General features: G+C 39.7%; 1 protein-coding gene and 1 pseudogene across 1 annotated transcript; both read left to right on the top strand.

The window, feature by feature from the left end:
• Positions 1 to 742: 742 nt before the first annotated feature.
• On the top strand, positions 743 to 13,117 carry LOC122739825 (interferon-induced protein with tetratricopeptide repeats 1-like). The gene is given in 4 exon segments (XM_043981525.1): positions 743 to 856; positions 7,487 to 7,606; positions 11,402 to 12,732; positions 12,735 to 13,117. Coding segments are annotated over 4 exon segments (1,635 nt in total). The 5' UTR covers positions 743 to 797; the 3' UTR covers positions 12,860 to 13,117.
• Positions 13,118 to 17,688: 4,571 nt separating this feature from the next.
• LOC122739826 lies at positions 17,689 to 18,272 on the top strand (annotated as a pseudogene).
• The last annotated feature ends 206 nt before the right edge of the window (positions 18,273 to 18,478 follow it).

Genomic DNA, 18,478 nt, shown 5'->3' with positions numbered 1-18,478 from the left:
TTTAGGCTATTGAAGATTGTGGCTGCCCTTTTTCATACTGGGGCTGTAAAAAAGAAAGGGGCAGCTATCCAGCTCACTGGTTAGAGCTCTGGGCCTGGAGTTGGAAAGATCTAAGTGTGAATCCACCCTCAGACACTTACAAGCTGGGTCATGCTGGGCAAGTCACTTAGCTTTATCTTAGTCTCCTCTTTGTGGGAGGTTCATGGGCAATGTTATCCTAATTTGGACTTCTTGGGGTCCTAAGACAACCTCCAAGCTGGGTACCTTTTCCCCCAGGGGTGTGTTTTTGAGCTTTAAACGTCATAAGGTGAATGTAAGGACACGTTTGTTCCTTTCTGCACATGTTCATAAAGACATGCTTAGACTTATCAAAGCCAGAGAGTCTCTCTGATTATGGTATCTCTTTATTTTAAGACCTGGCTTCTAGGTGTCCTGTCATCTAGATAATGGCTGTTAATGGTTAATGGTCCCTAGTTGCTGTCTTAAGTTCTATTGATGGTATTGGTTGATAGGGACTCAAACCCCCTTGGTTACTGTAAGACCACAAACCTTAGTTTCTTTGTTAACTCTTTTATCTACTATTGATAGGCAATAGAATGACAAAATACAGGAAGTATTGTTGTTGTTGTTTTTTAAAAAATTCCATGTTTTTCAACACCCTCTGTCCCAGTATTAAGTTTCAGTTTCTATTTCCCCAGACGACAGACACATGAACTAATGAAATGCTTATTCTTAGGCTATATAGCTTTGCCTTGCACAACCTGAGAGAATCTGCACATCTGGCTTCTGAAGAAGAAATGAAACTCTTCCACATCCTTTCAGAACCACAAAGAAGTAACTGGGAATCAGTCTTGAGGTAAAGAGCTTGCTTTCTTTCTCTTCTATCACTGTTGACACTTTTTAGCTGCTATTTTATCAGACTTAAATGGATGAGCATTCTTCATACCCACTGAAGGCAGGGGCTCATACAGCTCAGTTGGGAGAGAGAGCTCACCCTCCAAGAGAGTATATCATCAACGTCAAATAAGGATACAATGAGAGTAGGGAACGATTCAAGGATTTACCAATGTAGACAGGATGCGATGAAATGGGATATCTTAGAAATATTAAGCTGGCAGTGGCTTGCAAGAAGGACTAGTGGAAGGAGAGACTGGGGTCAGGTGAGATTGTTTATGAGGCTCCTGAAAGAGTCCAGGCATGAGATGATGAACTTAGAAGCAAATCCTGAGTCCTGGGTCACTGGACATATATGTATAAATATATGCATACATGTATACATTTTTGTGTGTATATATTCATGTACATGCACACATTTCAATATGCATACACAGAGTCATGTTCCCAAGTTTCAGTGTTTATTTCTTTAATCCAAAAATACTTTTCCTTCACTGGAAACAGGACAGGAAAATATGTGTTCTTCCCCAAGAGTGCCTAATTCCGTTTAACAATAGTGAAAAAAGACTCCCAAAAGCCACAGTGAAAAAGCCACAGTTGGCTCTTTGATTCTGTTCTTTCTGAATCCAGGCTCAGTGCTCTATCTACCATGTTACCTCTTGTTGTTTGTCCTTCGGTCCCGAGGAGGACCATGATATTGGGAGGTGATGTCATGACATGCAGTGAATTGGATATAAGTGAGGAAAGGCTGTGCAAAGTCACCAGCCTCACTGTCTCCTACTGAGCCATCTGGGTCCAGTGGTAAGACATACATCAGTGTGACTGGAGATGGCCCGGATGTAGTGGGAAACCTTGGCCTTTTAAGCTAAGGCTTTTCTTAGTTCAAAGTTTGCCTAAAGCAACACTCACTCAATGATTAAGGCTAGATAAGATATGAGTCAAAGAATGACCTCTTTTACCTAGACAAAATTCAATCAATCAATAAATCCGTCTAGATGGGGAAGACCCTAGCTGTTTCTGGCCAAAACAGAAACTATTGCTATTTACACTCAGTCTGAGGCATTAAGAGGCCAAACATGGGCCTCTTGTTGGCCAATCAAGAAGAGCCAGAGTGATTTGGGGTTGAGGCATGGTCCTTAAAAAAATAATCTAGGTAAGCCCTAAGACATCTTGTGAATTTTAAGCAATCAAAACATATATTCCTTTGGGGAGAGCACTTGTAGGTAAGAGTATGATTGATTCCCCATAAGTAGAAGAGGGTAGGGGTGGGAAGAGGGGTGTTGATATCTTGACTTTCAATGAATTGCATTTAAGTGAGGCAGGGCTTCAAAAAGCCATCAACCTCACTCTCCTCCAGAGACTTTTGGGTCAGGTGGCAAGATATAGATCAGGACCACTGGAGATGGCTCCAGTTGTAGCCACCTACCTGTCCTATAGAAGACATAGATATATTTACTGAACTTCCAGGTATAAAATGCAAAGTCTTTTTATATACTGTCATTGATCAAGAGCTAATCTCCCTGAGGATTTCAGAATATGTTATGTTTTTCTCTTGTAATTCATAGCAATTAATACTTTGCTTGGATCTTGAAAGGTGCTTAGAAACCCTTATGGATTGCAAGATGATGCTCAAGGGGCAGCTAGGTGGTACATTGAATAAAACACAGGTCCTGGATTCAGGAGGACCTGAGTTCAAATCTGACCTCAGACACTTGGCACTTACTAGCTGTGTGACCCTGGGCAAGTCACTTATCCCCAACTGCCTCAACAACCAAAAGAAAGAAAGAAAGATGATTCTCAAACTTCTGTGTAATAGAAGTCTTCTTGCCAGACACAGTACACCTCCTGAATTCATTCATTCAGTATTCCTTCCTGTTATGAATGAGACCATGAATGCAATTTTATAGACACATGATAGAGAGAGCCCTGAACTGAAATCTCATGGACATTGCCAATACAATGCCAATGCCAATAGACAGCACCACTGATCTGGTGCCAAACTGGAGTCAAACTGTTTGATGGGACTTGTGACCTGGATCAAGGTGGCTAGCCTACCCAAAGAACTGGAGACTCATCATGAATCTTGTAAAATAAAAAAATAAAAAGATTTATTAGGAGAGAGAAATATGGCCAGGGAACAGATCACCTTGGTGACTGTCCTGCTTGAGCAAGAAAAGACTGGTCTTTTGTATTGTTACCAGAAAAAAGGGAGGGAAGGGCATTACAAAGAACTGGGAGGGAAATGTAACAACAGGGAGGGGATCTTGGGATAGTGGGGCATCAGTAAAATATGCAGCACCTATCCATATCTTGCATATGAGTGTACCAGGGTCTTGCTTGGCAATACCCATTCCTGACGTTGGAGGCAGAGTTGCCCCTCTCCTGGGAGAGTTCAAGGATTCCTTGGGGGGTTGGGATATTTAGATTTCTTGGGGTCCTACTGCATTCCCGTAACAAAACTATCTTAGAAGAGGAAGGGAGGTTCAAGATCACCCTACCTAAGCCCATTGTTTGACAGAAGAAGGTATGAAATTCCAAAATGCTTAAAGGAAATCTCATAGCACAAGGCAAAGACATTTGAATTTGATGCAATTGACTAAGCATTAAAATACTTATATAACCCAATCTTAGAAAAAGAAATTGAGCAAGTCATCAACAAACTTCCTAAGAAAAAGTCCCTACAACCACATGAATTCACAATTGAATTCTACCAGATATTTAAAGAAGAATTAATCCCAATAGTATATAAACTCTTTGAGAAAATAGATGAAGAAAGGAATCCTACCAAATTCCTTTTATGAGACAAACATGGTGCTGATACTTAAACTAAGAATAGCCAAAACAGAAAAAAGAAAATTATAGGCCAATTTCCCTAATGAATATTGGTGCAAATTTTTTTTACATAAAGTGCTAACAAAGAGATCACAGCAATATATCACAAGGAGCATACACTATAACCAGGTGGAATTTATACCAGGAATGCAGGACTGGTTCAATATTAGGAAAAGTAGATGCATCAAAATGAACAGAAATCACATGATTATTTCAATAGAAGAAAAACCATTTGACAAAAATATAGCAGCCATTCCTATTTTTTAAAAAAGAGAGAGCATAGAAATAAAAGGAGCTTACTTTGAAAAGATAAGCAATATTTCCCTAAACCCATCAGCAAGCATTATCTGTAAAGAGGATAAGCTAGTAGCCTTTCCATTATAATGAATATTTTCAATACAGGGGTGAAGCAAGGATTCCCATTATCACCTCTATTATTTAATGTTGTACTAGAAATGTTAGCTATACCAATAAGAGAAGAAAAAGAAATTAAAGGACTTAGAATAGGCAATGAGGAAACAAAACTATCAATCTTTGCAGACAATATGTTATACTTAGAAAATCCAGGAGGATCAACAAAAAATTACTTGAAATTATTAAAAACTTTAACAAAGTTGCAGGATACAAAATAAATGCCACATAAATCATCAGGATGTTTATATGTTACCAAAAATTCCAGCAGCAACAGACAGAAGAAGAAATTCCATTTAAAATAACTGTAGATAATATAAAATACTAGGTAGCCTACCTGCCATGACAGACACATTAACTATATGAACACAACTATAAAACACTTTTCACACAAATAAAGCCAGTTGTAAACAATTAGGAAAATATTATTTCCTCATGGGCAGGCAAAGTTAATATAATAAAAATGAGAATCCTACCTACATTTGTTTAGTGCCATGCCAATCAAATGATCAAACAATTATTTTATAGATCTACAAAAACAATAACAAAATTCATCTGGAAGAACAAATGCTCAAGAATATCAAGGGAATCAATGGGAAAAAAATTGAAAGAAGGTGGTTTAGTCATACCAGATGTCAAACTGTATTATCAAGTGGTAATTATAAAAACATTTGGTACTGGCTAAGAAAAAGAGTTGTAGATCAGTGGAACAGAATGGATATGAATGGCATTATAGTGAATGACTATAATAAACTACTATATGATAAACCCAAAGATCCAAGCTTTTGACACCAAAACCCATTATTTGGCAAAAACTGCTGGGAAAAATAGAAAACAGTTTGGCAGACTCTAGGTATAGAACATCTCATACCTTATACTGAAATAAGGTCAAAATGGGTTCATTATTTACACATAAGGGGTGATACCATAAGCAAATTAAGAGAGCATGCAATGGTTTATCTGTGAGATTTATGGACAGGAGAAGAATTTAGAACCAAAGAAGATATAGAGAGCACTACAAAATATAAAAGTGATAATTATGATTATGTAAAATTTAAAAGCTTTTACATGCAGAAAAAAAAAACCAACCACAATGCAAGCAAAATTGTAAGCAATGGAGAAAACTAGGAAAGAAGTTTTGTGACAAGTATCTCTAACAAAGACCTCATTTCCCAAATAAATAGAACAGAGTCAAATTTATAAGGATACAAATCATTCCCCATTTGATAAAAGGTTACTGGATAAGAATAGGCATTTTTAAGACAAAGAAATCAAAGTCATCAATAGTCATATCAAAATGCCCCAAATCACTACTAATCACAGAAATGCAAATTAAAATAACTCTGATGTACCACCTCACACATATCAGAATGACTAATATGACATACCAAAAAAACAGAAAATGTGTGTGTTGGAGGGAATGTGGGAAATTTGGGATGCTAATGCACTGTTGGTGGAGTTGTGAGAAGATCCAAACATTCTGGAGGGTAAATTGGAAGTTTGCCCAAAGGGCTATGAAACTCTGCATACCTTTTGATCCAGCAAATACCACTGCTAGGTTTATATCCCAAAAACATCCACAAAAGAGAAAAGAACTTATTTGTACAAAAATATTTAGAGAAGCTTATTTTTTCTGCTGGCCAAGAATTAGGGGGGAAAAAGGGGATGCCCATCAATTGGGGAATGGCTAAAAAAGCTGTGGTATATAATTGCAATGGAATATTATTGTGCTATAAGAAATGACAAGCAGGATGATTTCAGAAAAACTTGGAAAGACTTACATGAACTCATGCATATTTAAGTAAGCAGAATGAGGAAAATATGGTACAGGAATAATGGTTAAGCCAGATTTGTGAATGACAACCATTTTCAGCAATACAATGACCCAGGAAAATCCCAAAGGACTACTAATGAAGCATACTATCTACCACCAGAAAAAGAACTGCTATTGATTGAACACTGAGTGAAGCATGCTATTTTTCACTTTTTTTCTTTCATTTTCTTTCTTTCATCTGTATCTTCTTATACACAATTAATGATAAGAAAATATTTTACATAATTGCACATGTATAACCTTTATCTGATTGCTTGCCACTTTAGAGAAGGGGAAAGAAAGGGAGGGATAGAATTTGGAATTCAAAAAAATTTTTTTCATTATTTCTTAGAAATTATCCCCAAACGGCTGCACTTCCAGGGTTGGAGGATTCCCCTGACTACATTGCAAACACCTCCAGACTGACTGCAGAAATAACAAACAAGTTCTGGAGGCAGCTGGGATGAGAAGCAGCTTTGGCTTTAGAAAGTTTCATCTCACAGACAGTGTAGGGGACTGAAGGTTGAGTAGGAAAAGACTGAAAGACCTTCCACAGTTGAGGGTTGCCAAGCCCAGCTAAATTGAACAGATGTGTCCCAGTCTATGATTGTAGGGAGACACTTGGTGAGTGCAGCAGTGAGGGACAGGGATCCAGTGGACTGTGGGCACCTGCAGGAAAACAGAGTGCCTGGTTGCAGTAACAGGGCAGAGAGGACAAGTGTTATTTGCAGCCACCAGAGGGAGCAGATGGAACAAGAAAGTTAGCTGGACAGTGTGGCTGGGGGCCTATCTGTGCCAAATTCACCTTTAAAATGATAAGATGTTACACTTCACTTCCTTGGTCCTATGTGCTCATTTGTAGGTAAGGAAACCAAGGTTCAGAGAAGTGAATTGTCCAAGATCAAACAGTTGTCCCACTTCTTGCTCTTTGTTACCTACCACCAGAGGTGTCCAATTCACAACCATCACACCTCAAGTAGCCAGCAAAACTCCAAAAGACTCAACCAGATTAAAATCAAATATATAATAAAACATAAAGAAGATTGAGGTTTTCTTAGTCACTATGCAGCCCACAGAAATCCATTTTTTAAAAATCTGAGTTTCAACTCCATACTGCCTTACATCATTTTCTCTAACACTAGTTAGTATGATTTTTAATAAAAAATTTGCCCAAACATTTCCAAATCATTCTTCCCCAGGTAAGGGTCTATCCTGATGGCTTATTCCTTTCATTCAGGTATATTCTTTGCCACAAGGAATGGTTCCCTGGGCAAAGTGAGAGTGGGGTAGAAAGAGAAGGGGGTTGGTGGGAAGTTAGGGTGGGCAGAGAATAGGTAAACATTTAGAAATGAAGGTAATAGAAGAAAAAAAGACAGGAAGTATGAATTAAAAAAAAAAACACAAAAACAAGTCCATGTCTTTCAGCATCCCATTGTCCCAGTAATAAGAGCACTTCCAGTTCTTCTAACTTACTTTGAGTCAGTTTCAAGTTCTCCAAATCACATGCTGGTGACCTAATGGAATGCTCTTCCTTAGGTTATATAGCTCTATCTTGCCCAGCCTGAGAGACTCTTCACACTTGGCTTCTGAAGAGGAAACCAGACTCTTCCACATCCCTTCAGAACCACAACGAAATAACCAGGAATCAATCTTGAGGTAAAGAGCTTGCTTTCTTTCTCTTCTATTGGCTTTGACATTTTCTAGCTGTTGTTTTATCAAACTTAAAGGATGGGCATCCTTCATACCCAGTGAAGGCAAGGGCTCATAGAGCCCAGGTGGGGTAGAGAGTTCAACCTCCAAGACAATGTCAAATGAGGATCCAATGAAGGAATTGGGACTTTACCCTCTAGAGAGTAGGGAACCATTCAAGGGTTTACAAATGGGGACATGATCTGATGAAAGAAGGTAGGTAAGGAATATTAAGTAGGCAGTCTTATGCAAGAGGGGCTTATAGAAGGAAAGACTGGAGTCAAGTGAAAATGTTTAGGAGGCTCCTGCAAGAGTGAAGGCACAAAATGATGAAAGTAGAAGGAAATCCTGGGTCACTGGACATATATTTATTAATAGATTCATAAAAGTATACATATTGGTATGTTTATATGCATGTACATGCACATATTTAAATATACCAACACAGAGTCATGTTCTCAAGTGTCATTGTTTTTTTCTTTAATCCCAAACTATTTCTCCTTAACTGGAAATAAAAGGGCAGGAAAATATGTGGTCTTACCTAGAAGTGCCTAACTCCATTTAACAATAGTGACAAGAGACTCCTGAAAAGCCACAATTAGCTCTTTGTGGTGGCTAAGAATTGGAAATCAAAGGAATGTCCATCATTTTGGGAATGGCTAAGCAAGCTCTGGTATATGATTGTAATGGACTATTGTTGTTCTATAAGAAATGACAACCAAAATGATTTTAGAAAAACTTGAAAGGTTTGGTGGGGTTTTTTGGGGGAGAAGGCGGGGAGGCAATTAGGGTTAAGTGACTTGCCCAGGGTCACACAGCTAGTAAGTGTTAAGTGTCTGAGGCCAGATTTGAACTCAGGTCCTCCTGACTCTAGGGCTGGTGCTCTATCTACTGCGCCACCTAGCTGCCCCCCAAAACTTGAAAAGTTTTACATGAACATAATGAAGTGAGCAGAAAAAGGAGAACATTGTAGACAGTAACAACATTATTGTTCAATGAAGAACTCTGAATGACTTAACTGTTCTCAGCAATTCAATGATCCAAAACAATCCCAAAGGACTAACTATGAAACATACTGTCCACCTCCAGAGAAAGAAGTGATATTGATTGAATACAGACTGACAAGTGGTATTTCTCTCTTTCTTTCACCCAGTCCCATATCTCTAATACCTTAGGACATTTCAGCTAGTATATCTCATCATAACTGCACACTCTATATACCCCCAAACCAAAGTTATCTTACAAACCATAGTCTAATTGGCCCTATATTCTTTTATCACTGATAAGGAAATTGAGGTTCAGGACGATGGAGTTTCCCAAAGTCAAATAATAATCCTACTTCCTGTTGTTCTCCTTTATACCACATTGTATCCCACTAGTTAATCTGGCTTTAGATGAAATTACTTTCCCCAAATATCTTCCAGATCATTCTGCCCCAAAGAAGAGTCTTTATTCTTAGCTTCTTTCTTTCTTTCTTTCTTTCTTTCTTTCTTTCTTTCTTTCTTTCTTTCTTTCTTTCTTTCTTTCTTTCTTTCTTTCTTTCTTTCTTTCTTTCTTTCTTTCTTTCTTTCTTTCTTTCTTTCTTTCTTTCTTTCTTTCTAACAAAGGAACAAACAAACCAAAAAAAAAAACTTCATTCTTATCACAGATTGATCAATGGGTGGTGTAAACCAAAACAAATGCTCACTTGAAGGATTTAAATCTCTCCCCAAAGGGGAAGACTTTAGAGTTTAAAGGCCTGTTCTTGAGATTTAAGTCTGCTTTTTCCTAAAAGGGAAGGAAACCAGAGAAAGCCAATGTTTGTGAACTTAGATAAAGGGGCGGGGCAATGCCAGTTAAGTGACTTGCCCAGGACCACACAGCTAGTAAGTGTCAAATGTCTGAGGCTAGATTTGAACTCAGAACCTCCTGAATCCAGGACCTGGGCTTTAACCACTGCGCCACCTAGCTGCCCCTTTATTTATTTATTTTTTTAATTTATTTTTTATTTTTTGCAGGGCAATGGGGGTTAAGTGACTTGCCCAGGGTCACACAGCTAGTAAGTGTCAAGTGTCTGAGGCCAGATTTGAACTCAGGTACTCCTGAATCCAGGGCCAGTGCTTTATCCACTGCACCACCTAGCCGCCCCCCCCCCCTTTATTTTTTAAAGTGACTTGCCCAGGGTCATACAGCTAGTAAATGTCAAGTGTCTGAGGCAGGATTTGAACTCAAGTCCCCCTGAATCCAGGGCTGGTGCTTTATCCACTGTACCACCTAGCTGCCTGGTTCATACACAATTTAAACGAAGGTTGCTAAGGAATTTTGGAGGGAAAGGTAGGCTTAGAAGAGAGTGAGGCAGTCTGTCCCATTCCAAAGGGGCAGGGGATTTAGGAATTCCAGGGGTCAAGGATGTAGCCTTTTATACATAAATCAGAAGGCATCATTGGTGCTAAGGCTTGATTAAAAGATGTCTTGAATGGGAGATCTATCAAAAATCAGTATAGTTCTGAAGGCCCCATAACCAAAGTTCAGGGAGTTGCTAAAGGTAAAGTTGTCTCCAAAAAGACAATAAACAGTATATATTCATAGTCACATAATTTGCAGTCAGGTTAGTCTTTGAAGAAAGGGATGTCACTGGAAGGTCCACAAACCACCACCATCAAATAATTCAGGATCTGCTTCAAAGCAGGTATGAGATTGATTGGCTTAAGTGTTACTACTTTCTACAGGTCCAGCTAGGTTTACTCTCAGTCACTAGAAAGGATTGTCAAGCAATTATGCTGCTTAGTTAATACAGTCAGTCTTCAAACAACTCTTTTCAGGTACCTGGATAAAGAGCTCAAATAACACAAGGTAGTGAGTGTACTCAGTCACAAATGCACTCATACAGGTAGTATAGGAGAAGGAATATTATCAGAAATGAGAGGGATTTTTAAAAACAGATCTCAATTAAAAAATAACTCCATGTTCTTAACCAAACCTCTGTCACAGCTTTCAGCATTCAGTATTAAGTGACCTTTCCTCAAACTGACTTCCACCTCATTGTAAATCAGCATCATTTCTAGTTTCTATTTTCCCAACAGTCCACACCACTCCCTACAGATAAGTAGTTTATCAGTTGGTTCATTTTTTTTCCCTTTGGCTATACTTTATCCCCTTCGGCCTTATCCATGATCCTAGTCTGAACTTGGGCTCCTGGGAACAAAGGGACATTTGACATAAAAAGACTTCTCCTTTTGGAGGAATGAAAATTATACAGAGAAATTTTGATATAGATGAACCCTGTCCCTTCTCCTCAAAACTTCAGTTATATAGATCATACAGTTGGAAAGGAACTTAAAGATAATCTCATCCAGCCCCCTTCACTTTACCTATAAAGAAGCTGAGGCCCAGGAAGGAAGTGACTTGTACAAGGTGAAATGGCTAGTCAGTGGGTAGTTTGAATTTCTACTTTTGTGAAGTGGTTTGGTATTTTTGTTTGTTTGTTTGGTTTTTGTGAGGCAATGGGGGTTAAGTGACTTGCCCAGGGTCACACAGCCAGTAAGTTTCAAGTGTCTGAGGCTAGATTTGAACTCAGGTACTACCGACTCCAAGGCCAGTGCTCTATGTACTGCACAACCTAGCTGCCCCAAGCAGGGTATTCTTAATAATGAAAGAGGAGGAAAGTTTTTAAAGGACATTCTAAGTGTTTCTCTGAAATGGGAGTAGAGGTAGGCAGTGGTCATTCTAGTTTCCTCTTTTTGTTCAATAGCTCATGATGGAATATCCTATTTCTATACACAGTAAGATGTCTCAGAAGGATACAATGTTGGATGCCCTGCATGAGGTGAGATGTCACTTTACATGGGATTTACTGAGAATAGACATAGACCTGAATGATCTCGAAAACAGAATTCTGAATGAGATTGAGTTCCTGGACACAAAATTCAATGTGGGAATTCACAACACATTGGCCTACGTGAGGCAGGAGATGGGTCAAAATGAGCAGGCTTTGGAAAGCTTGAGAAAAGCTGAAGAGTTGATTCAACAGCTTCCTGATGATCAAGCACAGATAAAAAGCCTTGTGACCTGGGGAAACTATGCCTGGATTTACTATCGCATGGACAGACTCTCTGAAGCCCAGACTTACCTGGATAAGGTAGAAGCAAGTTGTAAGAGGCTTTCAAGTCCTTTCCGCTATAAAGTGGAACATCCAGAAATTGACTGTGAGGAAGGGTGGGCCCTGCTCAAATTTGTAAAGGAGTATTATGAAGGGGCCAAAGCTTGTTTCCAAAAAGCCCTGGAATCAGAGCCTGAGAACCCTGAATTTAACACTGGATTTGCAATCGCCATGTATCGTCTGGATCATATTGGCAATGAAGATCCTAGTATCTCTCTAGAACCACTAATGCGGGCAGTCACACTCAACCCAAAAGATGCTTACATTAAAGTTCTCCTTGCAATGAAGCTCCAGGCCTTGGATCAAGAAGAGGAAGGAGAAAAGTACCTGCAAGAGGCTTTAGACAGTATGTCATCTCAGCCCTACCTCTTTCGCTATGCAGCCAAATTTTACTACAGACAAGGGTGCCTGAAGAAAGCATTTCCTTTATTAGAAACTGCTTTGCAGGACACTCCATCCTCTGCTGTCCTGCATTACCAGATGGGACTTTGTTACAAGAAAAAAATGAAGCAAATCAAGAGGGCTACTAACCACCAGCCACGAGGCAGGGATAGACAAGATTGTGACGATGCAATTCAGTCGGCCATATTTCATTTTAAAACTTCAATAGAGTATAGAACCACATTGGAGGCAAGTTATATAGAACTAGGCGACATGTATGCAGAAGCAGGTGATTTCAACAAAGCAGAAGAAAGCTACCAGAAGGTATTGAACATGAAGTACCTTCCAGATCATCTGAGGCAAGATGTCCACTATCACTATGGGAACTTTCTGCAGTTTTACAGGAAGTCTGAGGCTGATGCTCTCACCCATTACCTGGAAGGCCTCAAAATAAACACAGAAAATAAAATTACAAAAAAACATCTTCTAAGTGCTTTGGAGAAGTTAGCAAAAAAGCGTCTTCAGAGAAATGCATCAGATGTGGAGAGTTTGAATCTCCTGGAGTTCATCAATAAAAGAAGGGAGAACCAGGAGAGGCCATACAGCTCTATGAGAAAGCCCTGGAGTCGGGCTCCTCCCTTCTGATTTCTGGAGCACCTCTCTTCCCTCCAGATGCTGCTCAAGCACCACCTTCTTCTTAAAGCCTTTCCAGATCCCCTCCACAACTACTGCTTTCTTATCTGCAAGCATCTTGTATTTACACAAGTTATACTCATTTGTTCCTGTTCCATTTATATTCATTGTTTGTTTTTTCATATTGCCTTGTTGTCTATAAGAATACAAACTCTTTGAGAGTAAGGATTGCTTCGTTCTTTGTCTGTGTATCCCAAATGTTGAGAACAGGGCTTAGCAGAGTGCCTGCTACATAGTAGATGCCTAATAAATGTTTATTGACTGACTCTTGCCTGATTGATTGATGTATAGATGAATTGGATGCCGGAAAGAAAATCCCCCATCAGTGATTCCATGATGGATTGCCTTCTATGTAAAATGCCAAGTGGGAATTCAACCCCAAGGTGTCATAAATGTCAGTGGCTGGTTTAAGTAGTAATAATGATATAATAATAATAATAATAATAATAAGTAGAATGAGGAGGAGGAGGAGAAGAAGAAGGAGGAGGAGGCAGGAGAGGAAAAGGAGGAGGGGAAGGAGGAGAAAGAGGAGGAGGAGGAGCAGGAGCAATGCTATGGAATGGAGACAGAATGAATGCTAAAGCTAGGACGACTTGTTTTCAAATCCTACTTCTGGCACACACTTGTGGTGTGACTCTATTCAAGTCATGTCCCTCTAGGCAATTTCCTTAGAGTAAATGTTGTAGCAAAAATATTGTGCTGATTGATGTGTGTTCCTAGAGGCATTTTCCTCCCCTGGGAGGCCCCTACACTAAGGAAATCCTAGGGCCAGGCTTCATCTAATAGAACTGCTTTCTATAAATATTTGATACTGTTTATTAATGTTTACTGGGCACCAAATGCATAGGACAGTGAAAAAGGAACTGGATTGACAGATGTAGAAAGTGGGCTCAAATCCCACCCCCTATAATTTATGTAGAGACATGAAGGCCCTCTCTAAGCCTTTCTCAGTTTCCTCATCTGGGAAATGGGAGCATTGAACTAAATAACCTCCCAGGTTTCCTCTAGCTCTTAAGCTGTGGTCCTATAGTGCAGATAAATTCATGTTACAAAGTTTAATGTTAACAATAAATGGTTTCTGCCATGTCTCTTCACTCCCCCTTCTGACTAGCTCTCAGTACAAATCATCCAATCACCTCCTTTCTTCCTTGAAATGACATGACACCCAAAGGTCCTTAGAACTCTGAATACCCATTCCCTCTGACTTCCTTATCCAAAACTCCTCCCTGGCCTTAATTCCCCTATATGTATTGCCTTCCATCACAAGAATGGAGCCAACTTGAGCACAAGGCCTTACTTGCTTGCTTTCTCTTTGTCACTCCAGCGTATAGCACTGCACTGGTCATGTTATAGGCACCTTATAAATGTTCTTTCTTTTCTTCATTCATTTTAGCCCAACCCAGAGGCAGAATTCTATTGTGCAAACTTCATGCCACAGAAACTTACCTCCCCATCATCTTTCCTTCTCAAGCTCAAGAAACATTGCTTAAAACTCCATGTTAGGGCAGCTAGGTGGCGCAGTGGATAAAAGCACCGGCCCTGGATTCAGGAGGATCTGAGTTCAAATCCAGATTCAGACACTTGACACTAGCTGTGTGACTCTGGGCAAGTCACTTAACCCTCATTGCCCCGCAAAAAATTAAAAAAAAAAAAACACTCCATGTTATCATTACTAAACTTGCCTTTTATTCAGACTGATGGAGGAGGCACAAAGGAGTTAACAGATAACCCAAGATCAATAGTACCTAAAAGGGTTAACAGAGAGGCTGAAGTTTGTGTTCTTACAGTAACCAAGGGGGTTTTTCCCTATCAACCCTCATCATCAACAGAGACAGTAACCAGGGACCATTAACCATTTATTAGCAACCACTGATATTCCTAGATGACAGAACACCTAGAAACCAGATCTAAAATAAAGAGATACCACAAACACAGAGACCCTCTGGGCCTGACAAGTTTAAGCCTGTCCTTGGGAACATGTGCAGAAAAGGCCAAATGTGTCCTTAGGTTCACCTTATGACTTGTAAACCCCAAAAACACACCTCCAAGGAAAAGGTACCTCTCTCCTGGCTTGGCTGAAGCCCCCAGGAGCTCCAAATTAGCATAAGACCTCCCATGAACCTCCCACAAGGAGGAGATTAAGATAATGAGGAGATAAGCTACTTTTTCTTACTAGAAATATAACCATTTTCCTCTCCCACTTTGAGACACCTTTCTCCTTTGGGGGCTCTCCCTGTGGTCACTCACAGTGTTGCAATAAAACTTGGGAAACTGAGTCCCTGAGTCTTGTAATTCTTTGGGACACCTCACTATCAATTTGATCAACTAAACCCACCCCCTACATCAAGACCTCTTTTCAGGTTGTACCAAATCTCTTGTTCTTGCTAAAAATGTCCATACATCCTGACCCTTCCTCTCCCCTTATCTGCTGGCTTCCAGAAGACAATATATGACAATATTCCCAGTCACCTCTGTGAGAAATAATTACTAATCTATATCTTGGGAAGTTTAGCGTTCTCCCTTTCTTTCTTAGTCCTTTGACAACCAGGCAGAAGCAGTGGCTAATTTGTGAATGGCCACAGCTGAGCAGAGAAGGCTAGAGACAGGAAAGTCAGGAATCAAAGAGAAGTTTTATTTTTAGAGTGAAGAAAAAGGCTTACAAGCAAGGAGGAACTATAGACACATGTGCCAAGGCCCTGCCCTAGTTGGGGGGGGGGCAGAGGTAGTGTGGTGTAACGATTGGAATAACGCCACCTGCTGGATACTTACTGTAGAAGAGTTCTGCCCATGAAGCGAAGGTCTTTGAGGGCAAGACCAGGAGTCTTTTCTTTGGCATCAGGAAGTGACGCGGACTAGTGGGAGGAGGAAGGAAGAGACTGGCGCTCAGTCTCGCTCTCTTTCTTTTGGACTCTGGTGGAGAGCGGAGCTAGAAATGTGCTCTCCCTTTAATAGATAGGAATCTAGGCCTTTCTCTCTCTCTTTACCAAATTCTTGTTTTCCTTAATAAATGCTTAAAAGTCTAACTCTTGCTAAAGCTTATAATTTATTGGCGACCACTCATTAGATATTTTAGACAGACTAGCTAGAATTTTAGCCCTTAACAGTGGGGAGGTCTCAATACTTATACTGGTGGCTGCCCAATGAGTTGTAGCCCTGACAATGAGGGAGGAGCAAGCATGTGACAAGTTTGATTCATTGCAGGATTTTCCAAGCTAAGTTCAGTGGTTGTCCAGCTCAGAGAATACCTGGTGAGTGATGTGACTAGCCCAGAGGGTGAGATCATCCAGACGGTGATCACAAAGGATTGTTGTCTTGCCAAGCTCAGAGCACAACTTGCTTGCTGGACCTTAGCTCTGGAAAACAGGGGGTCTCCTAATATTTTGTCACCTTCTGCCCTCTCCCATATCACTCCAAAACCAGTTCTCCTAGAAATTATGCTTCATGTGGATCCAGGAGTCTTGGGTAGAGACAGATTTCTTTATTTAGATGGATGAAGGACTTTACTGACAAGATTTAGCCTGTACCAAACCACACCCAGGTGATGTCAACTGATCTTAACCCCTCTCTAACTCCTGAATGGTCAGGAGATGAACAGAGAAGGCTAGAGACAAATGAATCAGGAATTAAAGTGAAGTTTATTTTCAGAGTGAGAGGAAAATATGCAGTTAGTTATCATAGCAGTAAACATGATTGAGATGAACTCACCCTCTCAATGGAAGCAGATAGAAGAATGGATTAAAAGCCAAAATCCTACAATATGTTGTTTACAAGAAACACATCTGAAGCAGAGAGATACACACAGGGTAAAGTAAGCAGCTGGAACAGAACCTATTATGCTTCAGCTGAAGCCAAGAAGGTAAGGGTAGAAATCATGATTCAGAGAAAGCAAAAGCAAAAATAGATCTAGTTAAAAGAGATAAAGAAGGAAACCCTATCCTGCTGAAAAGTACTGTAGACAATGAAGTCATATCAATACTTAACATATATGCACCAAATGACATACCATCTAAATTTTTGAAGTGGTCATTGAATGAGTTACAGGAGGAGATAGATAATAATACCATACTAGTGGGGGATCTTAACATTCCCATCTCAGAACTGCAAAAATTGAAACAAAAATTAAACAAGAAAGAAATTTAAGAAGTGAAAAAATTCTGGAAAACTTATATATGATAGATCTCTGGAGAAAACTGAAAGGGAATAGAAAGGAATATACCTTTTTTCTCAGGAACAGGGGTCCATACACAAAAACTAACCATATCCTGGAACATACAAAATTCACAAGCAGATGAAAAAAGCAAAAATAGTAAACATATCATTTTCAGATCATAATGCAATAAAAATTACAATCAACAGCACACAATGGAAAGAGATTTAAAATTAATTGGAAAATTAAAAATATAATCCCAAAAGCAAATGGGTCAAAAAAGAAATCATAAAATCATTAGATAATTTCCTTTGAAAAAATAACAACAATAAGAAAACATATAAAAATTTATGGGATGCAGTCCATACTAAGAGGAAAATTTCTATCTCTAATTGTTTAAATCAATAAAATAGAGAAAAAGCAGATCAATGCATTTGGCATGTACCCCAAAAAAACAAGAAAATGAACAAACTAAAAATCTCCAATTTAACAATAACTGGAAATCCTGATAATCAAAGAACAGATGAATAAAATTGAAAGTAAGAAAACCATTGAAATAACAAATGAAACTAGAAGCTGGTTTTATGAGAACAAACAATAAAATAGATAAACCATTAGTTAGTTTGATTAAAAAAGGGAAAGAAGAAAACCAAAATACTAGTATCAAAAATGAAAGGGCATTGAGTTCTGAGTGCTCTCAGCAGGCTGGTGAGGCAGAACAGGCAGGGCAGCAGTGGTTGGCAGCACCAAAGCTCTTCATATCTCTTACTGGACACTGACTGGGAGAAGCCAGACTCAGAGAATACATATATCCATTCTGCCTGAGCCAGGCCCCCAGGGGAGATCAGAGACACTGCAGAGCATCATGAAATTCCAATACAAGGAGGATCCTCCTTTTGAGCACTGGAACAAAAGAAGGGGAGAAGATTCAGAAGAAATACCCTGACAGAGTCACTGAAATTGTGGACAAGGCACCTAAAACCAGAGTCCCTGATCTGGATAAAAGGAAGTACCTTGTGCCCTCTGACCTTACAGTTGGCCAGCTCTACTTCTTAATTCTGAAGCAGATCCACCTTTGGCTGGAAGACACCCTATTCTTCTTTGTCAACAACACTATCCCTCCTACTACTGCTACCATGGGCCAATTTTATGAGGACACCCAAGAAGACTATTTTTTCTATGTGGTCTACAGTGATGAAAGCATCTATGGGAAGAAGAAGACAATGAAGGACAGAGCTGCTGGACTGGTTGGGGGAAGTTTTTGACATGTATGATTGGGAATGGAGATGGTATCCCTCCTTCCTGCCCTCTTTCCACCCTGAGAAATTAGCCTTTGTTGTGCTGGATAGAAGGGTTGGGGGGTTGGTAGGTTGTTTTCAGATAGTCTCTGTCCAGGGAGGACTTCCTAGTTTTCTTACCCTGACCTGAGAAGTGGGAAACCCAGTTTGATACATTGGTAGGTGGGGTGAGGGTGGGAGAG

This window comes from Dromiciops gliroides, chromosome 2 (genome assembly GCF_019393635.1).
Source record: "Dromiciops gliroides isolate mDroGli1 chromosome 2, mDroGli1.pri, whole genome shotgun sequence".
Lineage (NCBI taxonomy): Eukaryota > Metazoa > Chordata > Mammalia > Microbiotheria > Microbiotheriidae > Dromiciops > Dromiciops gliroides.
Note: the sequence above shows the minus strand (reverse complement) of the source record. Positions and strands in the feature narration are given on the sequence as shown.